The sequence below is a fragment of the Microcebus murinus genome, chromosome 29, assembly GCF_040939455.1.
Source record: "Microcebus murinus isolate Inina chromosome 29, M.murinus_Inina_mat1.0, whole genome shotgun sequence".
NCBI classification, from domain to species: Eukaryota; Metazoa; Chordata; class Mammalia; order Primates; family Cheirogaleidae; genus Microcebus; species Microcebus murinus.
The window spans coordinates 12,322,793-12,349,878 of NC_134132.1; the positions used below are offsets into that span (position 1 = coordinate 12,322,793).

Genomic DNA, 27,086 nt, shown 5'->3' on the forward strand with positions numbered 1-27,086 from the left:
GCTTTTGTACAGTTTGACTCAAAGTTGTAAGAGTGCCCATCACCCAGATAGTGTGCATTGTACCCTTTAGGTGGTATTTACCCATCCCCTGCTACTCCCTCCCACCTGGTTGATTTCCACTGAGTTTCACTACCATATGTGCGCATGAGTGCTGATCAATGAGTTCCAATTTAACAGTGAGTACATGTGGAGTTGAAGTCTCCATTCTTGTGATACTTCACTTAGAAGAAGGATCTCCAGTTCCATCCAGGTTATTACAAAATGTATTATTTCACCATTTTAAAAAAAATGGATAAGTAGTACACCATGGTATACATACACCACATTTTTTAATCCACTCATGTATTGATGGGTGCTTGGTTTGATTCTACACCTTTGCAATTGTGAATTGTGCTGCAATAAACATTTGTTTTTGTTTTTTTTTTTTTTTGAGACAGAGTCTCGCTTTGTTGTCCAGGCTAGAGTGAGTGCCGTGGCGTCAGCCTAGCTCACAGCAACCTCAATCTCCTGGGCTCGAGCGATCCTTCTGCCTCAGCCTCCCAAGTAGCTGGGACTACAGGCATGCGCCACCATGCCCGGCTAATTTTTTATATATATATCAGTTGGCCAATTAATTTCTTTCTATTTATAGTAGAGACGGGGTCTTGCTCTTGCTCAGGCTAGTTTTGAACTCCTGACCTTGAGCAATCCGCCTGCCTCGGCCTCCCAGAGAGCTAGGATTACAGGCATGAGCCACCGCGCCTGGCCCTGCAATAAACATTTGAGTTCAAGTGTCTTGTTGACAAAATAACTTTTTTTCCTTTGGGTAAATACCCAATCATGGGATTTCTGTATCAAATGGCAAATCTGCTTTTAGTTCTGTGAGGTATCTCCGCACTCCTTTCCACAGAGATTGTACTAGTTTGCAGTCCCACCAACAGTGTATAAGTGTTCCCTTCTCTCTGCATCCATGCCAGCATCTGTTGTTTTGGGACTTTTTGAAAAAAGCCATTCTCACTGGTATTAGTTGAGATTTTATTATGGTTTTGATTTGCATTTCCCTGGTGATTAGAGATGTTGATCATTTTCTCATATGTTTACTGGCTACTAGTCTATTTCATCAAAAAAATAATCCAACACGACCAAGTGGGATTCATCCCATAGATGCAAGGATGATTCACCACATAAATAGGAACGAAAACAAAGACCACATGATCCTCTCAATAGATGCAGAAAAAGCATTTGACAAAATTCAGTACCCTTTTATGACAAAAACTCTTAACAAAGTAACCATAGATGGAACATACCTCAAAATTATAAAAGCCATATATGACAAACCCACAGCCAGCATCACACTGTGTGGGGAAAAGTTGAAAACATTCTGCTTACAACTGGGAACAGACAAGGTTACCCACTGTCAGATATGTATTTTTTTGTAGACGTGTTGACTACTCTCTTAGGATCATATGGGAGAAATGTCTTTTTGTAAATTCCAAAAGCTAAATCTGATTTCATGTAGTTTGGATGAATTACTGCCTTTCCAGATGAGCCCATGGTCAGTCTTTTGCCCATGGGTGCCTAAAACTTCATATGTAATTTGGTGTAGTGCTTATCATAGACTAGTTACTTATTTAAGTTTCTTTACCCACAAGGAGTCTGTGAATTCATAGATTTGAGGCAATCTGTTTTCTTTACCTCCTCATTCTCAGTGTCACTTGGTAGAGGCTCCATAAAACTTTGATTTGTTAATTAGTGAGCTACTTATTTATAGCACAGCTTAAAATTGTATGAATTTGGATAGTGGCTTTTTGTTGGAAAAATAAATTTCCATAAATGTGATTACAACACATGCAATATACAATACATTTTAAAGAGAATGTTGGTCTTACACATCACTACCCTAAAGACTTTCTATTTTAATTCATTATTGCCTATGGACTAGCAGGAAAAGATAGATACCAATACTGTACTTCACTGGTTTGCAATTGATCTGGAATCCTGGATTGAATAGATCTATTGCCACTGTCCACTTTGGGAAGAAACAAACTACACCCCCCCCCCACACACACACACAAGAGGTCTGTCCAGAAAGTATCCAGTTGTGGTTAATATAACAAGAATATATTACATGGCTGGAGACTTTCCAGACAGACTTCGCATATGTGTGTGTATGTATGTGTGCCTATAGTTTGTACACATTTGTATAAAGCACTTCAAATGTGTATAAAGCACTTCAAGGTGACTATGAGGATATGCTGGCCAAGAGGCAGCATGCATAAAATGTAAGGGCTGCAGAGTAAGGAGCATAATCGGCGAAGAGAGAAGTCTTGATGAAGAAATGAAAGCCAGCAATGCCTTGAAGAGACGGTAAAGTTTGGATAGACAATGGAGAAGAGAAAGCTTCACAACGAAGGGGGCAGAGTGAGCAAAAGCACAGAGGTGATGTAGGACTTGTGTTTGGGGAGAAAGAATGGAATAGGCTGGGGATTTAGGGGACTTACTCTGGGGACTATTTGGTTTTTATTTATTTATTTTTATTTTTAATTTTTTTTAATTTCAGCATATTATGGGGGTACAAATGTTAAGGTTATGTATATTGCCCATGTCCCCCCCCCAACACCCACCTGACACCTGTTAAATGTTATTCCTATATGTCCACTTACGTGTTGATCCGTTAATACCAATTTGCTGGTGAGTACATGTGGTGCTTGTTTTTTCATTCTTGAGATACATCATTTAGTAGAATGGGTTCCAGCTCTATCCAGGAAAATACAAGAGGTGCTATATCACCGTTGTTTCTTACAGCTGAATAGTACTTCATGGTATACATATACCACACTTTATTAATCCACTCATGTATTGATTGGCACCTGGGTTGTTTCCACACCTTTGCGATTGTAAACTGTGTTGCTATAAACATTCGAGTGCAGGTGTCCCATTTGTAGAGTGTCATTTGATCTTTTGGGTAGATGCCCAGTAGTGGAATTGCTGGATCAAATGGTAGATCTACTTGTATCGCTTTAGGGTATCTCCATATTGCTTTCCACAGAGGCTGAACCAGTTGCAGTCCCACCAGCAGTGTAGGAGTGTTCCTATCTCTCCACATCCACGCCAACATTTATTGTTTTGGGACTTTTTGATAAAGGCCATTCTTACTGGAGATAAGTGATATCTCATTGCAGTGTTGATTTGCATTTCCCTGATGATTAGAGATGTTGAGCATTTTTTCATATGTTTGTTGGCCTTTATTCTGTCTTCTTTTGAAAAATTTCTGTTCATGTCTCTAGGGACTATTTGGAATTGGTTAGAGGGCCTTGATAATCACACAAAACAGGACTTCCTCCCATGGGCAATAGGGGCTCATAAAAATTTTTTTGAGATGTGGAACGCTGCTTGAGAGCACTGTTTCTGAAACACAGATTGGGCAATGACCCACAAGACAGACTGCGTGTTGTAGGAATCTGGGAAGCGTGTTCTCGGTGAACAGAGGTGAGGATGAATGCTGCCTTGAATAGCCACTGCTTAGGTTAAAGTAAGTTTCATGCTTGAAGCAATAAGGCACAGAGAACTAAGAGGAAGGAAGTAGAAATGTATCTGAAAGTACATAAAGAAGTAAGAAGCAGTGATGCATGACTACTAAGTGGTTGCTGTGTAGGACAAGCCACTGGGGAAGTGATGATGGCTTCTCACCAAGAAAAGGGCAGCTCAGGAAAAAAAAAACAAAGGAAAAGTCAGTTTAAAAATTGACTTTACTATCCTGGGATCACAACAAGGAATCTAGCCTATTACGACCATATCCTTGTGTTCAGATCCAAAGTGTTCCGCACTCCCAGGAAATTAAAAGATTGGTCATAAGCTCCTGCTACCAGTCTTATAGAGCTAAAGAAAATTCATAGTTTCAGATCAACTGAGTAAAAATTCATTGTAATCTTTATCTCACCAGCCCATGAATTCAAAGCACCGAGATCCCCACCTTCCTGCCTAAGAGAAGCTTCTTGGTTCCTGGATCTTTCAAATCACTGGGAAAACATTTTCAGTGACTTTAATTAGTACCCTGATAAAGACAGAGAGATAAAGAGGGCAGGAAAGGACTGGAAAGGTCTGGAAGAGAAAGGCACTCCGAGAGGTGAGCTGTAGCGTGCACGGCACGCAAGCTCTAATATCGCCAGTCTTCTGGAAACTTTTACTCCACTCCTCACTTCACCCTGACGGCGTTTCCACCACCCTGGACAGGCAGCGTGTCTCCTCTCCTGCTGGCCTGCTTTGGACGACAGTGAGAAGTAATGTTTTCAATGTGAATCGGGAAAAGCAGCCACGTCAACGGTTTTTTTTACTGCTGGGCATTTTTCCTGGCTTCACACATTCTCCTTCTTGCTTTCCTCGAAATGACTCAAGCTGCTGCTCACGGACAGGCTTGGGAGAGGAAGGCAGAAACCCAAGGTCCACTTCTTGAAATGCCTGGGCACCCCAGGAGATTCAATAAAGCACAATAGAACACGCTCTTCCTAAGGTTTTATGGTTTGGGAAGCCCAGACTGAGAGGGAAGGTCACTCTTTTCAGGGCCAGACCTCCAATAGGGAGGTAGAGCCCACCGCCCCATCCATTCTGCAGGTGCCTGAGCGACCAGCGCCGGGCAGCAGGGCAGCAGCGGGGGTGGGGCTGCAGCAGCCGAGCACCTTTGCTGGAGAAGGGAAAGGAAGCATAAAACTGTGAATGCTTCCTGTACCGCCTCTCCTCCCTTGTCCCGACAGAAAGCAGAATACAGCATTGTAAGTGAAAAATCTCTTAATCCTGGACTCAAATGCTGAGCATTCCTCAAACTACCAGGACTCTGCAGAGAAAAGGACAGCACTTTGAAAACAGCCCCTGGGAGGTGGTAGCTGGAAGCCACTCCCTGCCCCCGTGGCTGCCCTCTGCCAGCCCACCGGAATCTTCTTCCCAGGCACTGCCCGTATTTACGGAGAAAGAGGAGAAGGTGTGAGGACGGCAGCCTGTGCCCCAGGGATTCTTGCACATGGGCCAGACTCCACCACTGGAGGAGGGAAGGTGGAAAAAGTAAAAAATCACACGCCTCCACCCTGCAAAGACACGGGCAGGGTCCCCCAAACATCTCATGTTACCAATGAACAGCAATAACCCTGGAAAGTTGTGTCTGAACAGGAACAATTTTGCTGCTGAGGGACGGGGGGAATGAGAAGCAGAAGGAAATGTCCTTTAAGGAATGAGTTCCTGGGCCCTTTTCAATGCCTGTCATTGTCCGTTTCTCTATCAACTTCCGTATCCATAAAACCCCTATAGACCTGTAAAATATGAGGCACGTGTCTCTCATTTACTCATCTTTGTGGATCAGATAGGAATGTAAATGAACATCTGAAGTCTTTGCTGATAATACATGGCAAAGATCATAGCAGAGTCTTAACTACTCAAAGGGAACAAGGAACAATGGTTTCCTTTGCAAAGTTTCCACTATATTTTGTGATTTTGATTATTCTTATTTTGTTCTCTTCTCCTTTTTTTTGTTAGTTATTAAATAGGAAAGGCTAATTAATAGGTGGCAAATCAAAGAAAGGGAGAAAGGGAATAAGCTTAGATGTCATTCAACTCAGCTTCTGACTAAAGTACTGGCTCACTGTACATGACATTAAAATTATAATTACCTAATTTCTTTTCCAATAGCAGTTTCTACTTCACTGCTCTCATTTTAAAGGAAGAGGAAATTTTAAAATATTTTGATACATAAACCTTTCCTGAGAACATTCCAGTTTACTATGCTGTGTCCGTTAACTCCTTCAAAAATAAATCAATGTGGACATCCCTTAGTTTCTTTTATTGATGATACGCTGTTATATTTTCTTACCCTCTCTGTTCCTGGTGGGTCTTATCTTTGGCCTCTCCCAGAGCCACTTTAGGATATGCTTGGAAAGCCAAGGTGACTCCTAATTCTAGCCCACATTAATCAATATGGGTGGAAGCCTCCTGCCAAGGGGTCATCACAGATTATGTGATTATCACCATTTTCTCAGCAGGGGCGTGGGAGAGGCGGCAGGCACAGGCAGCCAGAGTCAAAACCAAAGTGACAGGGACACAGCACAGGGAGTTGCCAGGGACCCGTTTCCTGGGGTCAGAACGCGGCTGCTTGACCATCACCCAGCTCACCTAGTGCCCATCAGTCATGGTGAGCCCTGCAGGACGACTTTCTCTATGACCCCCCCAACCCCACCCAATTCGGCCCATTCACAGACAGCAATAAACAGATCAAAGTCAACCTTGAAGAAGAAGCCCAGACAAGCAAGGACACACACAAAGCCCTCTCGGACAGTCCCACGCTCCTGCTTTCCAGACTCCTATTTTATCCTGAGCATAAACCGACCTGACAGCATCAGAGAACATATCTGTATTCATAAAAAGGACACGGACAGATCATCTACCTACCTTTCCGAAAACTAAAACACCGCTTGATCCGTCTGTACGTGGTTTTAGGGAGGAAGGGAGTCGAGGCTAAGGCGCCCTCGGGCCGGCCCCCGGCATTCCGGTCTTCAGGCATCATGCGGGCCCAAGTTCCCAGCCCGGTTCCGGCTGCCTTTAAAACCTGCCTCTGAGCAGAACCCCACAGCCACTCCTTCGCATGCTTGTTTATCTGTCAGGTCTGAGGTGCTGATTCCTAGAACTCCAAGGTTTTGATCTGCCACGTCCTGGCTTAGGGATAAGTTACCACCTCTCATTTACTCGTTTTGGCAGAAACCAAAAAACACCACCAACAAAAAAAACCTTCCTTGTATCTTGCCTAAACCTTGAGTTTGGAGGTATTTTTTTTTGAGTTTCTGCAGACATTCCAAAATGTCACAAGAAAACTGCAGCAGGTGAGCTACATATCCCAGTCAAACAGCAGGAATCGGTTGTTTGCATTTTATTAATATCATTATTATTATTAACTGTCTTCTCAGCTGGATGGAGGTTCCTCTGGAAAGGTCAACAAATAGCCCCGTGCCAGAGGAAAGAGGAACAATGACCAAAAGGTCCCTGAGGAATACTTCACGGCATCATGGCACCTTTTCCAGAAAGCAGTGCGGTGCCTGATAGATTTCGCTCAGAGTCCTCCCCTGCTCCTTCTATGGCACTGCTCATCCTCTGACGCTCTCTGCAGGCTCCTGCCTTTCCCCGGCTGTCTGCAAACTCCCGAGGGAATCCCTGTGGCGGAGCAGCCTCGTGCCCATTCCAGGAGGGTCCTTGGGTCTGCGGGAGGCAGCTGTGCAGGGAGCTTCTCCCCCCTCCTGCTCCGTCTCCCCTTTTCTCAATGAGCGCCGGGCGGGAGCTGGCAGGGCTGCGGCTGCTCGTCACCAAGGCTGTGGCTGTGGCCGCTGGTGCCCGCCAGTCACATGCAGCAGGTGCAGTTGCAACAATCCGAGGGGAGGAGGGAGGACACCATGCTGGGAGGACACCACGCTGCTGCGTGAACCCAGGCTGGTTTTTTTTTTGTTGTTGTTGTTTTTTTGACTTTGCATTGACTTCCCAGCCCTTCTCTTGTGCAGCAGCTTCACAGCTGGCTGGCTGCCCCGGCCAGTCAGAAATCACAGGCACCAAACCACCCCCAGGGGTAAACTCTTTGCCCCCTCATACCTGCGTTTACTCCCTTCCTTTTTAGATCCTTCAGAAATGTAATCCATTTGTAAGCTTTAATGTGCATGTCATTAAAACATATTTATATGATATATATGTGTATGTGTGTGTCTGTCAAATAGAAAAATAGTTTAAATCCAGTGGCAAAGAGTCTGCAGGTATAACTGCAAAACAAATGAACTCCAGTGCCTGTGTGTGTGTGTGTGTGTTTATATGTACATATATATTTCTCTGGTTAGGGTTTTGCAAACCAATTCTGTTTTCGGCATTCTGCCAAGCTGTTGCCTGTGCCCTCTCCACCCCAGCCTTCACATCCACCAACCCTCCCGGTCCTACCCACTGAACAATTTACTTGCTGGTTAATCATTCATCCACCTTGCTGTTCCATGAGCAAATTTGGAATGCGAGTGCTTTAACCCCAGCTGACCCCCACCCCCGGGCCTCTGAGTCCCTTCTCAGCCTTTTGGCAGGAGTTTTACAAAACAGCCAGGAGTGTAAAAAAGGTCCTCCCATTAAAAACATCATTACTCTAACTAGCATGCCCAGCATAGGTAATGTTTTATTGTTGAAAGAATCATTAGCAATTATTTCTGCTGTATAGTTCAATTTTTTTTTTTTACCCTGAGTCACAACACACTACTAAGAAATTAAAGAGCCACAAAGTAGAACTCAGCACCATCAAGGCAGAGGCAGCTGCACTTGGAAACACTTTAACCAACTGAATAATTCACTGACCTGAGCCCTGGTATGGAGGGAACGCTGGAAATGACAGGATTTTGGAGCTGGGAAGTTAGAACTAATTTGTCCCATTTTCTTATTCCACAAGTGAGGAAAACCAAAGGCAAGGGAAGTAACACTACATATTCCAGATGACACAGTTGGTCTGTGTCTAAGACAAGATCACATTGCCTCTTATTTAACCCCTGTTGGTCCACATGCCAATGGTTCATCATAAGGATTATTGACAAATTGTATTTTTACTGCCTTGCTGGGTCACTGAATCAACTCTCTTCATTAGAAGACAGACATATGCAAACCTGATTTTCTGAGTAGCTGAAGTTAGGCCAGAGTTCAGATCTAAAGAAGCATTAATGAAATAATCACTTTTCTCAGATCCTGGGCTAGACGCTTACATGAGCATTGCCTCAAAAACAACTGAAAAGCAACCCACTGTAAAAATAAACAAAAAGGAAAGAAAGAGAAAGAAGGAACAAACAAAAACTACATTTTTCCAAAGCTAAATTAATGTTTTGAAATCTGAATTTTCTGATTTGACATTTAAACAGGAACCGAGTGTCTCTTGTTAGCATTGTGAATAGAGAAGCAACTGTTTATGGGAGGCTTAAGCAGATAATACAATCTGGAGCTACCTAGATTCAATACTGAACTTCTTATTAGGCTAAGGAGTTAAAAAGGAATGTCTACTTTTCACATTTCCATTGGTTCCCCGCCCCTAAATTCGCTTTAATAAAAGGAAAAAGCCTATAATCCAAAGCCCTACGTTTTATGATTTTCATTTAACAATTTTTCATTTCTAGAAGATTGAAGAGCTAGACAAGCTCCCCAAGTGTCCCCTATATTTTAATCAAATGTTCACTACTGTAATGGCAAAAAGGGGACATTTTGCATATATATGCAACCTGAACAAAGATGAGCTTAAGTGCCTCATGAAAAACTTTAACTTTTTAAAAACAAGCATTATGAAACTGCCACAATGAAATGCCTTCTCTGTAACAGTTATATTTAAAACACATCCAAAGGTGGTATGCTGGAGTTGATCAATCAGGGTGATGTATCACCTTCTCTTCTGAATTTCTTTACAGGTACCAACTAATCGAGTGGATTTCATTTAGGGTTATCAAGGTCTGGGTTCCATAACTAAGATAGGAAGGAAAAAATGCATTATCTTATGCATTCGTGGCAGGTCAGACTTTTTAAAACAGCTCTATTGAGATATCATTCACATACTACAGAATTCACCTGCTTAAAGTGTACAATTCAATGGTTTTTTTTATTATATTCGCAAATAAGTACAACCATCACCACGGTCAATTCTGGTACATGTCTGTCTTCTCAAAAACAAACCCCCTGCAAACCCCTTATGCCCCTATCCCAGCCCTAAGCAACCACTATTCTACTTTCTATGTCCCTATAGAGGTCCCTATTCTATACCTTCTTATGAATGGAATCATAACGTGTGATCTTTTGTGACTGGCTTCTTTCACTTAGCACAATGCTTTCCAGCTTCATTCATGTTGTAGTGTGCATCAGCACTTCACTCCTCTTTGTGACTGAGTAATAATAATCCACCCTATGGATTTATCACGTCCTGTTTATCCATTTATCTGTTGATGGACAAAAGTAGCACAGTCACTCAGTAGCCTGAACAGCAGCTGTAAACCGGACTGTTCCCAGGCAAACTGGGGTAAACGGTCACTTTGGTTAGGAACCTCCCCCTTCCTTAATAGAGGATATTGCTAAAAAACAGACAGTTTACAGACATGTATCATTAATCCAGTAAAATACCAACATGTCTTCAATGAATCTTTACTACTTCAATTTTAATCTAGCTTATCAACTTTTTAAACTAAGCTTTCGAAGTTGTTCTAAAAAAGTAGAATGATCAGCCTAAGAAGCATCTAATACATTTATGGGAAAAATTCACTTTCTCAGTTTGGGGTGCTGACAATATACAAAAGAGAATATAAAATAAATATGAGAATTGTCACTGGTTTATTAAGTGCGAATTTGATTTAATGCAATTTATTTTAGCTACAGCAACATAAAAAATTTAGGCTTTACATTTTTGGAAATACATTTTGGTTGCAGATAAATATTATTGCATCCTTAATTTCTGGTTCCATTTGCTGAATTTTTTTCTTTAAATAATTTTTCTGTTTATATTATTCTATTTCATATTTCTTAATAGACCAAGGTCACAACTTTTGTCTTTTCTTCTTACATTTAGTTCCATTATTTCTAGCTTATTCTTCATCTGCTACATTCTTAATTATATTAACTACACCATTTTAAAAACTTACTATCAAATCTATAAACTGATTCAAAGTATGTTTTTCTTTTACTCCAGTCATCATTCAATTCTCAGCCAAAGGTCTGACATTCTTCTTTGATACCACTGAGTGCTCGGGGGCTGGGACACCCTCTAGACCTACTAGCCGAAATGTTTTTGCTTCATATCAAGATGTTCTTAACTAATCTACATTTATAGTATGCTACCCATAACTGTTTGTTGTTAGCAAAATGGAAAAATCCAAAAGTAAATGAAAAATATCATCCTTTAATATAATTCAACATATTCATGGAAGGCGCTTGGTTATAAATGACATGGGATCTGAATTAAACCTCTAGGAGTCACTTAGATATGTGTATAAGCATAACGTTGGACAATTTATTATTTAACTCATCCATTTGAATACAGGAGCTGATACCGTGTTTCCCTGAAAATAAGCAGGGTCTTATATTTATTTTTTCTCAAGAAGACACCCTAGGGCTTATTTTCAGGGGATGTGTTATTTTTTTTTAAGTACGGTACAACCATCTACATTTATCCAAATATAGTTAAGTCGTCCTCTTCTGGAACATCATCCTCACACTCCAAACCCCGAATCCCATCCTGAATTTCTTGCAACTCTATTTCCTTTAGAACCATCGGCCAGGATCTCTCCTGTGGAGCACTAGAGCTCTCATGGGACAGATAAGAAGAACTGCTCGTCTTCTTTATTGCTCCTTGACAAAATGCATGGGTTGTGCAGATGCGCTGCACAGCCACACCCGTCACTAGGTCTTATTTTCAGGGTAGAGTTTCTATTGCGCACATGCTTAGGAATCCTGGTAGGGCTTATTTTATGGGTAGGTCTTATTTTCGGTGAAACATGGTAGTAACATCAGCTGGGGGAAAGGGATGAAGAGGTTTGGTCTACCCTTCTGTGCTTCCATAATTTTTAATCGTACTCACCCCCGCCGAAAGGTCCCCATATGACTCGGCGGATAGACTTCACCCAGTCTTCCATATCATTCTGGGTGCTCGCCATGAGAAGGTAGCTCTCATGATTTGCTGTCATCCGATCTCGATCGCCTCCTGTAAAAACGTGGTAACACATTCAGCTGAAGATTCACCCAAAGATTCCTCATCATCAGGCTCCAAGGGAATCCCCTAAACACACACTGGGCCTAAGGCAGCCAGCACTAGGTTCCACCCAACGAGCTGGAAATATTCACCATGATTTCCGAATGGAACAACAACAACAACAAAAATCTGCTTAAAAAGGAAAGGCTCGTATGTTTTCAAGAGAAAGCTGGAGAACAAATATCATTCCCCAAACGAAGTCTGGGTTTCTTTGCCCTAGCAACAACTTGTAGGCCCGCATTAACTCATAATCCAATCTATTCACATGGAGCTGCTGAACAGGTAGAAAGAGCAACAGCAAGATGGAAGACGGAGAAGGTATACCATACACTTTAAAAGCTTTATAAATGTTAACATCAACTTTGAAGTGCTAGACTTACAAAGCATGGAATTTAATTTCTTAGAAGTCTTTTACAGTACATTTAAGTCTCCCTGGTGACTTAACTTTCCCACTTACAAAACAGGGGTAACCATATCTGACCCTTAAAGAAGTTGTGAGGCAGGGTTTTGTTATGCCTTTTATTTTTAAAAGAGTATTTCGAAGACAAGTATCAACAACTGCACTGCTTCACCCTCTTTGAAAATAATTAGTTTTGCTCACAGAAGAAATAATTAAGGAAATGGAATAGTAAGTATTTAACTGAATTCTGATAATGTGTTACTATTATACTAACTTCTGAGATGCTCAAATATGTATCAACACTTGATTTTCACAAAATGTTGTAAACGTGATGCCTTGGGTTGAATTAATTCGTATCCAAGCGTTTTGTTTGGTTAAGACACTGTTTGCTTGTAAGTCGCTGTAAATACCTTTTGGAGGAGCTTGCAGGTTCCAATGTAAATAGGCATCAGTGCTCTCTATGCTTCCACACTCAATCGAATTCACTCACAGATGTGCAAGCTACAGGTATTTGAGTTAGTGACCTTGCATTCTATGTAAATGCCCTACATTGAGAAAGACAACTATTCTAGCATTGATGTAAACTTATGGAACAGGTGGAAAGGTCAGAGAAGTGCAGTCACTTTAAGCCATCCAGTTGAGCAACTAGAACTGGTGTTTTACATTTTAATACAACTAGATGAGAGCAGGGGAAGGGGTCAAGAGACCGCACGAAATAGATTTCCTAATGTTGACAAATCTCTCCAAAGAAATCACAACTAGCCTTCTTAAGTTATGGAGAACATTTCACTATTAGGGAAATAATCTTCGTACACCTGTAGGTCTACCCTAAGTCAGTTGTCACTGTAAGTAACTTGTATCTGAAAGAGTTTAGTTTCAAGGAGTCAAAGAAACACTGTCAGAAGCACAATTTCATCTTATGTGAGCTGTTTGACTTCTAGGAAATTACAGGACTTCTGGAAACTCAGTGTCCTTACTCATACTTTAGAAGTAATAATACCTACATAGTCAATTTTTGTGACTATTAAACAAAATAAAGTAAACAAAAATACCAGCACTGTGTTAGGCCAAAATAGAATCTTTGTAAATATTAATTCCATCTCATTTAACTGCCTCCCACTCTTACCAATGCAAAAAGGACATATTATATTAAATTGACCTCAGAGATACTATGTCTAATAAATGCTTGGGAGCAATTAGTCAATAGTAACAGGGAGTTTTTTTAAAATGTTATCTTTCTTTGATATATATATATATATATGCATAATAATGCACATTAGAATTATATGCTGCACATGTATGTAGACACACCACACAATATGCATACGCATGACTGTATGATATTTATAAATGGCAGGGGTAACTAAATCGCAAAATAAAAAGATACTTCATTTGGCATGGCACAGTACTAAAAAGTATTAATCATTCTGTATTCTGATCCACTTATACCACAGTGCTGAGCCAAAGGAAATTATCATTGGAAATCAGAATATTATAATTATTGTCTTTGCCTGAAAGATGCTTGGCAATTCAGACGGCAATATCCTGCGGTGTCACTCCCAGGCTTAGTAATGAGAGTGAGTGACAGCCACTAGAGTCTGAGGCAGAGGAAAAAGGATGATAAGCACAACTGGCCATTATCCCATGACTTTTCATTTGATTCTTTATCTCTGCCAATGGTATTCTGTGTCTGACCCTGAATCCCATTTAGACTGCCAATCACAGATGCGAAATCCCATCAGCAAATTTCACCCACAGATACAGATCTCAATTTCTCAGTGGACTAGCAAGAGAAGGGTGGAAATATTTAGCAAAATTTTTTATTTGAGTCTTGGTGGAAATACAGACTCATTACTAAGAATGTGACTAAAACAATTATATAGATTTATATGGATATGAACTAGATACTCTGTATCAAACATAGGTGATTTCTAACTGAAAATGACATCTATTCTAATGCATAATCACCCCTCAATTCTATGAGCCTGGTACTGCACCTTGCAACTGAAGGTGCTCAAAAATAGAAAGGTATGATCTGATAAATAATAAACTCAGAACTTTGATTTTCAGCCATGTGGATCAAGTTTCACCCTCTTTGTTAACCCTTTATGGGACTTAACACTCCATTTAACCATTTTCAAAAAAAAATTCTTTCAAGAGGTGAAATTTTAAAAGCATTGTTGAGATCTAATAGCTACTGGAGTGAGAGTTTCATAGTCATCTTCAATCTGTACACAACATATGTGTGTATTAGATCATTTTATATAAACCAGTAAACATTCTACATTCTTCATTCTGCTTAAACATAAATATTCATGTAGTTTAAATTTTTTAAAAATACTACTTTAAATGATGGTTGATTTGAATATATTTAAAGGATACAGTGTATCAGTAAGTTGTATACAACTTTTAGATGTTAACTCCTATTGGTAGGAATGCCTTCATGCTACTGTTAACACTTCAAGCATTTATTTATGACTTTCTTAGCTACCTAGTTCACACCATTGAATTTTACTTGTTTATATATAATTAAAAGTACTTGTACATTTCACTGAGATCTTTTGCACAATTGCATTTTATATGAATTTTTATTTACTAGAAATAAAATAGATTCTCTGAAATAAAATAAATACTTGACATGATCAACTTCTGCAAAAATTAAAAGTTAAATTAAGAAAAGCTTAATGAACTTAATAGACTAAGAAATGCTTAATCTAAAATTAAAAGGTAAAAATTGCTCAACATCTCTAATCATCAGGGAAATGCAAATCAAAACCACAATGAAATATCACTTAACTCCAGTGAGAATGGCTTTTTATCAAAAAGTCCCAAAACAACAAATGTTGGCATGGATGCAGAGAAATAGGAGCACTCATACACTGCTGGTGGGACTGCAAATTAGTACAACCTGTACAGAAAGTAATATGAAGATACCTCAAAGAACTAAAAGTTGAACTACCATTTGATCCAGCAATCCCATCACTAGATATTTGCCCAAAGGAAAAAAAGACATTCTATAAAAAAGACATCTGCACTAGAATGTTTGTAGCAGCACAATTCACAATTGCAAAGATGTGGAAACAACCCAAGTGCCCATCAATATATGAGTGGATTAATAAAATGTATATATATGCCATGGAGTTCTACTCAGCCATAAAAAAAGTGAACTACCTATTGTATTATCTGGATGGAGCTGGAGCCCATTCTTCTAACTGAAATATCATAAGAATGGAAAAACAAGCACCACATGTACTCACCATTAAATTGGTACTAACTGATCAACACTTATGTGCACATATGGAAGTAACATTCATTGGTGTTGGGCAGGTGGGACGGGGGAAGAGGGGATAGGTATATTCACACTTAATGGGTGCAGTAGACGCTGTCTGGGGGATGGGCTTGCTTGTAGCTCTGACTCAGGTGGTAAAAAGGTAATTTATGTAACCAAAGTGTTTATACCCCTATAATATTCTGAAATTTAAAAATATTAAATTAAAAGGTAGTTTAGAGAAATCTATGTTAAAGAAAAGGTACAGTTAATTCCCTCCCAAAATTTAAATATACATTAACCATATAAAAACTTTAACACTTTTAATAATTACAAAGTAATAAATTAAAAGATGACACTTTGATAAACTTGGAAAGAATTTTTGTGTGTTTTTTAAGAGAAATATTTGAAATGGTTTGTCAAGATATTCATGCTCATTGCTCATAGAAGTATGGAAAATATTCCTTATAATATAGCCACCAAAATAGGATTTTGAAGTTTATTAATGAGTTTGTATTACACAAAAGTAAATATATAACTTTTATATGTGATACTCTCTCAATTTTTATATTAGTAGAAAATCAGAAAAATAAGATACTACATTGAAATATGCAATAATTTTAACAAGGGTTATCTCTGAATGCTAGAATTGGGATTTTTTTTCTCTCCTTTTGTACTTTTCTGTATTTTCCAGATGTTCAACTATGTGTTGTTTTAAAACACATGTATTTTTCCAAATTCTCCACCATGGATCATTTTGTTATCAGGGGGAAAAAAAGAATTATTGTAAAGAACAAATGATAGGAATTGTAAGGTCATGAAGGAACTAAATAATAAAAAGCCAAGGTGAGCTGGAAGGTAATTATCACCAACCTCGGTGCTGCTTGAGATTGCTTACTTTGAATTCTCATTAATTTACCTATCCCTTTTTCTCTCTCTTTCCTTGGATGCTGATCACCGAGTGCATTGTCAATGAAAGATTTGAGACAAGAGACCCGTGTTACTCAAAGTCCAGACTGCAGCATGTAACTAGGACTTTCTCAGTGACAAAAGGCACTGCTGCTATTATGTGAATTACCTTTCTGAAAATTATACTTTAGGAAACATTTTACTAAACTTATTGTGCAGAAAGTTCCAGAAATAGTCACTGAAGTGGACTTCTGCCATTTTTCGTTGGAGAAAAATAATTCTAAGTTGTCACTAAAATTTGAACTCAAAACAAGAATAATTTTTCAGAAGTGATGTATTTTACAGGTGCATCATTCCCAGTTAACAAGCTTTTAAAGATATGCTGTGAGTTATTTGTTTGTATTTAAATTTTAAAACAAGTTGTACAAAAGAAACTTCGATCATAGCCATTATATATTAGTAGCAACAGTTAGAAACTAACTGACAGTAGTTAGTTTCCAAGACAAGTTCACAGTACAGACCTGGGGACATTTCAGTGAACACTTCAGATGCTGTTAATAATTCCAAGGGTGAGACACTTTCCTCATTCCCAATTGCAAATCATGTCAAAAACTAGAGTATTGTGCATCCATTTTATTATTGGCTACAGGAAAGTATTTTAATGCTCCAAGTAAATAATTTTTACCCATATTCCTGCAAGTCCTTATTTTTCCTCTAAGCATGACTTTCTTCAAAACTTAGTTTGAGTCTTTACTGGTAGTAAAGCCCTAAGGATAAATTGCAAGATTTACAGTAAATTCTGAAGCATATCAGTGGAAAATCACTGACAGAGGAAAGTATTTCTTCCCTTTTATGGAGACTGATGCTTGGAAAACAACCAAAGTTATGTGAAGCACAAACAACAAATTATAGGCTGCTATGGATATTGCCACTTCTTAATAAATAACAACAACAAAAATAACAAAATAGCACATAATTCACAAGATAAAGGCAGAGAACAAATTGGCCTCACATCCAATATCACATTTAAGTTTTTCATATATAGAGATTTTGGTACCTGAAAATTGAGTTTTTTTTTTTTTTTTTTTTTTTATTTCCAGTCTTGATTTGGGGGTAAGAAAATTGAGTTTTGATATGATTTGCCAATTGATTTTTTCCAAGCATTTCCCCCCAAGATTAATTTTGAAAATATCAGAAGTGCATTTTGTCCACAAAAAGTTATGTTACTCTACAATAAGGTATTTGAATATTTTAAAACCCCTAAAGCAGAAAATGAGAATTAATTAAGGCCCCAGTAGCAGTAATTATCATTACATTTGTAGTTGGTACCACACAACAAACACATTACTAAATGCTACTTGCACTGTAATAAAATTAATTCTACATTTTAATTTTTTGAAATTTTATAATACTGTTTTATATATTTCTTATACCCCCTACTAGGTCATAATCTTTTGTAAGAAGAAATCATTATTATACAGGTAGCTCATGGTTAAGCTCAAAGTAGCTAGAAATGAATATTTATTGACCAATTATAGATTTATTGGTATTTATTAATTATAATAGATTTCTAAGAATTAAGTTTAGAAATGATTTATTAGGAGTCTGTTTCCTTGGCTACAGATATATAAAGAATTGACCTAAAAATTCTATGTTGTACAAGTTACTTCTATCTTTCCTTTCCTCTAACACTTAACAGTGTTCAAAATGTGAACATTAGAGTAAAAGTGCTGCCTTGATCAAACTGCAAATACATATATGTGCTTATAAAGAAGTATTGAAAAGTGGCCAAGAGTTGGGTCAGGGAGGCCAGACTCTCTGGGTTCAAAATAGTCATTTTCTAGCTGTGAAATCTGTCACCTATAACTGAGTGTAATGATAGTGCCTTCTTCAAAGCATTATTATGAATTAATTGAATAAATAATTAAAATACTTTGAATAGTGCTTGGGACATAAGATGCTCAGCTGTTATTATTATTGCCATGTATAATAATTTTGATCTTAGATGTTTTCAATAAATTGTTTATGAATTAAATCCTTTAAAATGCAAAAAGGTAGCTTACTTTCAGACAAATATTATTCTGAGTATATTTGCAAAAAAAATCCTTTAGTAAGAAAGCAATTACTGATTTATTTTTCAAGTAAATAATGATTTTCATATCGGTCATGTTTTTACAAGTAAAATTGTGATACATTTACTTTTCAATGATTAATGAAACTTAAAATATCTAAAAGGGGCTACGTTTATATTTCTACTAATTTTCATATTTCTTGGACTCACTTTTCAAAAAGCCTGTTATTTGCGCTGAGCATGTCAAAGATAAGAATGATATTTCTTCTGTTCTAAATATCTGTTTCCCAGATTGCGCTGGGATGTCAACAGGATCTCAATTTAAGTCCAACAATATATTTCGACTTTCACTTTTGTCAGAAGTTCAGAATTTAGTTACTTCTCCCCTCAGCATCTAATTAAATTCTTCTGATTGAAACTTCTGAGAAATAAAGATAGAACATTTTGTGGTCAGAGCCAAAGTATCTAGAATTTATGTTCTCTTCTAATTTAGCTTGGTTCAGGTTGGAAGACCAATGAATTCAAAATATCTGATGGATATTAGATAAAAGGAAGTACAATAGATGGCATTTGTATTCAGATCAATGTTATTACTCCAATGATGATATAGATCGGAGTCAAAAGAGAAAGCAAATCCTCATGTAATCATCTATGACTTGCGGCAAATGGAATACCATTTATAGCCAAAGAAGCACGGTAGGGAGTTTATTGACTTGTGTGAATATAAGATTAAAACATTTTTTCTATCAGGAGGTCTCTTAATTACAAATGATGACGTGAATATTAAAGAAAATTGGTGAGGAGTATAGGAATTCCTGATGGTCTTGGAAGTTAAAAGCAGGAAGCTCCCAAGAACTTGACAAAGAGAAGAAAGATCTCTCATTTAGGAGAAGAAATGTGGAGTCACATTGAACTTTATACTCCCTATAAACACGGTGATAAACCCACCATGGCAGTGTTTGTCAAAGTGTGATGAAAGCTTTAGTGTGTAGTACGTCCAAGAAGACACAAAAAAGCCTTTTGGGAACTTGTTAGAAATGGGAATTCTTGAGCCCCACCCCAACCAACTGAATCCAACTGACAACGGGACCCAATAATCTGTGCTTTAAGATGCCTGCCTGGTGATTCTGATGCATCGCAAAGTTTGAGAACCATTATTCTTGCAAGAGAATTTGCTGTAGCAGGTAGAGGCTATCAGCTTTAGAATTCATGTATTTCAACCACACTCATCCTATTAGCTTGTATCCATGTCGTATTCTTTCAGTGACAGTCATTCGGCCAGAAAGTACTAAGCTTTAAAGCTATGGATCATATAACTCACCTAATTGCTTATTTGAATTGTAAATGATTAATACTTTGCAAGTAATTGTGCAAGGACATGCCATTCAAGTTGGAATTAATGAGTCTGGCACATTTCTGAGCCTCATGCATTAAAGATACCATACTTTTATCAAAGCAAACAGTAAGGTGTTTCGTTTGCATTTGAATACAGAATCATTATACCTCTTTCCCAGATGCCCAAAGTCTGGTGAGTTAAACAGAACATTGAATTTGGAGAGGCACGCCACTTTTGAAGATCTACATTAAAATGTTGAAATCCACTTTAAAATTCCCTCAGATTTCATCATTTTATTATTTTTTGAATATTACAAGTCTGCAAGATTAATAATATCCCTTGGGAACTGCAAGGTGATTTACAGTTTACAAATTACTTTTATGTCCCTTGGTTCATTTAGTTTTTACAGTAACCCTGGGAGGTAAGGCCAAGCATTCATTCATGTATTCAATGCATTTATTGAACACCTGTTGGGACAGTTCACTATTCTAGTTCTCTGGATATAGCAGTGAACAAAACACAGGCTGGAGTTTAAAGGTAAGATCTGGACTTGGAAGATTTAGACTTGGAAGTTATCAATGTGATGATATTTAAGGACAGAGACCTGAATGAGATCCCCAGGAAATATGGTAGCTAGGAGGAAGAAAATTTAATAAGGTAAGAAGGAAAATAAGGAGAGGCTGGTGAAAAAAGTGATTGGGGTAGCAAATGCTGTTGAGAGGTCAAGTACGACGAGGACCCGGTGAGCACAGACCGGCGGATTAGGGAAAATGTAGGTCACTGGATTAGGCGACAAGAGATCACTGGTGTAGGAAACCTGGAGGTTATTGACAACCTTGCAAGAGCTGTTCCAATCTCCCAGACCAGCACAGATGCAATTCTGGACAGGCATGCATTCATAAGATTATGGAGCAAACAAAAAAAGCCAGCATTAAACAACACTGTTAGGCATTTTAAAATATAGGGGAGCAGAGAAATGAGGACAATAATGGGTGGGTGGGTGACTTGTGAGAAGGAGGTTTCAGATGAGAAATATTACAGAACGTTTATATGCTTATGGGAATTATTCACTGGAGAGGGTGAAAAATTGATCATGTATGAAAGGGGGTTTCAAGACTCATCTATATTTCTTTACAGCTATGCACAAAACTGCTCACTGTCCTCAGAATCTTTAATAAGGTTTGACAATTAATATCATTGTAACTGATTTCACCCCAAAGAGTATTACTTCAAAAAAAACTCTTAAGACATCTAGAAGAAAACCATCATAAGAAAAGAAAACAGCATTGAGCAGTTGTTTCCTCACAGATCTGCCTGGGGGCAAAATAAAGAAGGAAAGGGGTTAAACTCATATATCGTGTTTAAAGTTAAATTTGACTATTTTTATCTGAATGCAATTTTTAATTTACTTAATAAGAAATTTTTTGGCAATTTAATTTAATTGGAACAATATTCTTTTTTTTTTATTTCAGCATATTATGAAGGTACAGATTTTAAGGTTCCAATAAATGCCCTTTCCCCCTCACCCCCCACAAGTCTGAGTTTCCAGCATGACCATCCCCCAGATGGTGCACATCTCACTCATTATGTATGTATATACCCCCCCCCCACGTGCCAATACCCTATTACTGCAGTACCTATGTGTCCACTTAGGTGCTGCTCAGTTAATACCAGTTTGCTGATGAGTACAGTGGTGCTTGTTTTTCCATTCTTGGGATACTTCACTTAGTAGTATGGGTTCCAGCTCTAACCAGGAAAATATAAGATGTGGCACAATATTCTTGATACAGTATCTCTTAGTGTTAATTGCCACAGACACTAATTATCCAATTTTATGCAGAAGCAGTTTTTAGAGAAGGTGTTTGGGTATACACAAAAGAATTGATATTTTAAAACAAAATACGAAGATAAACAGCTCGAAATTAAATTATTCCCATCAACAAATGACAACTAGTGATTATCATAATAGTGTAAAATTAAGAAAAATTCTGATTTCAGTTTAAATTTTGTTCTCTTAAGTGATTAAAATTAGCTTTGCAATCAGAACAGCTTAACTGTCTGTTGTGCTTTGTCTCCAGCAGTTTATATCTGGATTTTTTTAGATTCCGTGAGCTGTGGTGTATATGTTTGGAAGGGCAGGGTGTAAAATTTGTCTTAGGGGTCTGGAAATTGAACACAGCCATTAAAAAAAAAAAGTACATGGCATCATAAAGCATACATTTGTATAACATCAAAAATCTAACACAGAATATTGGTATTTCAGGTCTATTATCATTTCTATTGGTAAGGTAACTTGGGGGTATTTCATATATCTCATTTCATACAAACATATTTCAAACTAACCATGATTTCATTAAATGTAAGCTATTCCCTCAATGTATGCTGAAAGCAATCTTCACCCTGTTAATTCTTCAACCTATGTATGGAGTTAGGGCTCTCTCTTAATTATCCTATTATAGTTGCACATAATTCCAATAACCTACAAAAGCAGTGGGGGCCAGAAGGTTACATATTGGTCCCAAATTAATTATAGATGTTCCTATAAAGAATACTACTCTGTATCTGCTTCTTCATACAAATGCTTGTATACCAATTTTAGATAATATTAAGTAAGCAAATAGGTAAAAATCTTAAATTCTTCCTTACAACTGTGAGTTCCAATAACCATTTTCAGGTGTTTGGAAACATTTATGGAGCCTTATGTTTAAAAATTACAAAAAATGAGAATTATGTAAAGAGAACCATCATAAAGCTGAAAAAAATCTTAAAACATTTCAAGGACTCCTTTCCACCTCTCAAAATAGTATGCACCTACTTCCAAACACTTAAAAAATGGTGACTGTCCTTAGCGAAGTGAAGTACAGCATCCACTCAGGACAACAAGCTTTTCAAAGTTGTCATAATTATCTACTTTAAAAATATGCTAAAATTTAAAAATGTCACCTAGCTTTTCCTCAAACTTGAGAAAACCGAATGTAAATGAAAACTTCTTAAAATTAAAGAGAAACAAAGGCACAGCAAAGCTCCCAGAAAATGCTGCTGGGGCCTTTCACATTGCATTCATTTTTTTTGTCATGTATTATCTTTATACGTAGTACAAATAACAAATTCTTTGAATTCCTAAAGCTCCACAATTTTCTAGTTACCTGCAATAAATTAAAATTTCATCTTCCCTGCTGATGGATTGATGCTGTGTACCTCATAATTTTAAATTGAAAAGTAATCACCCAGAATCCACAAGTCAATTCAAGCCAGCATACCATCGTTAATTAACATCTAACGGACACCCAGGGGTACATGCAATAGTATTGGAGGTCAGTAAACCAGTCCCAGTTTGGGGGCATCCTGTGTGATTCTTTAATAATTACCAACCTAAATTAGGCTAATCTCTGAATACAGATTGGCAATTTGATAGGCATCTTGTTAGAATAAAAGCAAGATTCCTTGGATAAGATTTTCATTGCACAATGAGAAGTAATAGAATATATTTTTTTTTCAAATATAATGTAGGAAAGCCACCAAGGACATCACAGGTGCTATCTTTCCTGATCTTATCCGGGGGGAAGGACATGTATATACACACATACATACACATGCCACGAGATTAAAAAAGACAGTCCATATAAAGCCAGATATTAAGAAGAATGTTTGGTTGTTGAAAGTAAGATTAAATCAAAGCCTCAAGCACCTCAAAGTAAGCAAACTCAATGTGGAAAGACCTGAGCCCCCTCAGGAAGATCTGCAGGAAGCAGGACATAAACCTTTAACCTCAAAACCTTGCTCTCCTCTTCATACTGAGTACAGAAGTATATAAAATTTCTCACTTAAGAAAAAATTAAACACGGTGTTTTTGATCTTGTCAATAATTCAGAGGGAGAAATGTTTTCCAATAAAACCCTAAGTTCCATCCTCAATTGAGGCTTCCTAAAGCACACATGAAAATAACCTGCTTGTTGGAGCCAAATACCAGAAAGAAAACTGGGGTGTGGGACAGAACAGTGAAACCCTTCACCAAACCCCCAGACCAGTTTTAACGAGAAAGTTTTAAGTTTTCATCAAAGTTCAAAACTCGGGTCACATCCAATTGGCTTTGTTTGCATTCTGTCTCCATTCAGACAGGACTGTTAGGGTCTTTGGAAACAGATGTGTGAACCAGCCCAAGGGGGGCATGTCACAAATAAGGACAAACCGTGACTACCAGACACTGGGAGTTTTATTCTCTTCTCTCAGCCAACCTTAGCAACGAGTGGCCGGTTAAAAGCTAGAAGGTTATTTGAGATGGGGAACTATGGTGTTGTATCGTTCTACACTGGAATGGAGAAGTGTGAAGGCTCTGGGTCCATTCAATGGGACCATTTGGAAACAAAACTTCCTGGGAAAGAAAATATAATATCTAAATCAGACAGACCTACAGGCTGCAATTGTTAGACCTGTGCCTCGCCTGGGTTTTACTGACATTTTAAACATCCTCAGGGGTCTCTATCACAATGGCAGTGTTATTTAGTGGCATGTTAAATTTTCTCTGAAGAATAAGGTTCAGTCAATATAGCCCAAATGCCATTTATGGTTTGGTAGACAGATGGCCAACAGAATGAACCATCTCCTCTGGTTAGCCAAGCTACCAGAAATATTTACTTTCTGTGCCATGTAAAAATATGGTCACTTGGGCCGGGTGAGGTGGCTCATGCCTGTAATCCTAGCACTCTGGGAGGCCAAGGTGGGAGGATCGCTCGAGGTCAGGAGTTCGAGACCAGCCTGAGCAAGAGCAAGACCCCATCTCTACTAAAAAATAGAAATTATCTGGACAACTAAAAAAATATATATATATAGAAAAAATTAGCCAGGCATGGTGGCACATGCCTGTAGTCCCAGCTACTCGGGAGGCTGAGGCAGAAGTATTGCTTGAGCCCAGGAGTTTGAGGTTGCTGTGAGCTAAGATGATGCCACGGCACTCACTCTAGCCTGGGCAACATAGCCAGACTCTGTCTCAAAAAAAATATGGTCACTTATTAAGTGTTCTATTAGTCTACTACATGATAGGTAATTATAATGGGAGGAATGAAATGTCTTAGTTTTAAATTTCTTGTCAGTTATTATTTTGTTCCTTTGGCTTCCATAATGGATCCTGACAAGAACCAAATCACTGTAACTTTCTTTACTGCTTCTCCTCCTTTAATATGAGGGAGGAATAGGATGAAGGCAGGTCTCTGGGACATAAATATTTTCTTTGATTAGTCTGCAATTCAGATTGGTAAATCATTTATTTTTCATATTTTTTTCTAATAGATAGTACCCCAAACAGATTAGAAAGTATGACCTCCTTCGAAGAAGTGAAATAAGATAATTGGTCTTGATTCTTTTAAGCTAAGAGAAAATAAGGTGATAGCACTTTGCAAGTTAAGGGATACATAAATAGAAAATTGCTTCAATTTTACTTTGCACCACAGGTCAACAGCCTAAGCATTTTAATACACATAGTACTTTTCTTTTTCTGGTTTCTTTAGTCACTTTAATGTTATAGAATCTAGTAGATATCACTCCACTAATATCCTCATGATCTTATTCTGTAAGTATCTTTATCATTTTTATATCATCCTAATGATATGAACTACTTTTAAATGGTATTATATATTACAGACAGAGACACTACAGTATCCACGGGCACTTTGTGATTTTGAACAGCATTGGAAATAAGCTAGACTTTAAAATGTACTATTTGGTTTAGATTTAATTTTACTCAGGAGTTGACCAGAAGATATTTCAAAGCATATTCTGTCTCTAGAGCTTATTATTTTTGCTATACAATATTAATCTCATTTCTTTATCACTGAATTCTTCCTTAATTCCCATACCTATTAAAATAATTTTTCTATCTTCTTTTTCCTTGGCGATTCTATTTCTACATAATGGAAATATCACATACAAAGTAAGAAAAATAAGTAGGAACTTCTGGAAGTACGTGAATAAAGTAACTACAGGACTGAAAAGTGCTACTAAACATGGCTTGTAGCACAAAGTCATTTACTGATTAACTGACTTTGTCTCAAATGCAAGAGAGGTAAAATTTTATTTTAGTTACTGATAAGGTGTTCTCTTTTTATTTGCATTCTATAAATACATTTCAAGCTATCTATCTAATGGAGAGCCTTTTATTTCCCCAAAGATTTTTTCTCTATAAAATAGGGATTTCCCGAAAGTAGAGTAACTTTTATCCTAAACATATTACTGATAAGCTCCTGTTTTTAAAATTCCCAGAAAATGTATCTGATTAATTTTTTTAAATGCAGGATTTAGCACACTTATACCTTTAACCATTTAAAAATGTATACATATAGTAAATCCCACAAGTCTGATTGAAATAACTCTGTAACTTATTTCTGGATGTTTCTATTCTCTTCAGAGTAATGATGAACCAACAAGATCCCAGTGCTGTCAGCTGTTTTGTTATCCTGGTTCAATGTTTTTTTGAAAATATGTCAGTCTTTATTCATGTTACAGCCTTATGTTATGTTATTTTATTTTAATGATTTATCAAATGTAATTTCTTTTCTATTGTAAAATAAATGTATCCTAGACCAATTCTATTCAGAATAGGCATCTCATAAGTTCTGGCCTGAGGTAGCCATTTTCTTCTTGAATCAATGAAGAGGGTGGATATAAATACATATACCAGAGGGTGTGTGCACCCACGTTTAGGCATGGGGCTGATGGTGAGCCATGCACAGAGCAGAAGAAGAAAATGCTGTTGTCAATTCAAGTAAATCATATTTAAGCTTTATCAGCTAGTCCTGTTTCCAGCAATCACATATTGCAGGGAAGTTTCTGAAACTCCTTTGTACCCACCTTCTCCATATGTGAGACGGAGATGGTTCTTTTTTCTACTGGCTATTCTTCAAACAAGGGTATAAGAGTTGGCTTAATGATAACAGTAATAGTTAATTGGTATTAACATATCAACACTTATGTGCACATATAGCAGTAACATTCATCGGGTGTTGGGCAGGTGGGGGTGGGTATATGCAAACCTAATGGGTGTGATGAGCACCGTCTGGGGGATGGACATGCCTGAAGCTCTGACTCAGGTGGGGCAAAGGCAATATACGTAACCTAAACATTTGTACCCCAGTAATACGCCCACATAAAAATAAATAATAATAATAATAATAACAATAATAAATAATTCCTTTACATTTTCCTACCAACAGATGACTGAACCAGATGATCTCTTGGGGCCACATTTGTCATGATGATTAATAATCTATATGGGTGAAGGGAAATCTAACACATTTATATTCTTTTTAAAAAGCAGGTAAACAAGTAAATAAGCAAAACAAAATCTAGACCAGGCGCGGTGGCTCA

General features: G+C 37.8%; 1 protein-coding gene across 5 annotated transcripts in view; it reads right to left on the minus strand.

Moving 5' to 3' along the window:
* Window positions 1-27,086, minus strand: part of ARHGAP24 (Rho GTPase activating protein 24) — a 342,652-nt gene that overhangs the window by 44,908 nt on the left and 270,658 nt on the right. For 4 of the 5 annotated variants that reach the window (XM_012770911.2, XM_012770915.3, XM_012770916.2 and 1 more), the window contains one exon: window positions 11,573-11,695. In XM_012770911.2, coding sequence (XP_012626365.1) covers window positions 11,573-11,695 — 123 coding nt within the window. Of the gene's footprint in view, window positions 1-6,411; window positions 7,376-11,572; window positions 11,696-27,086 lie in introns of those variants that run through there. The other variant, XM_012770914.3, reaches the window with a different exon arrangement.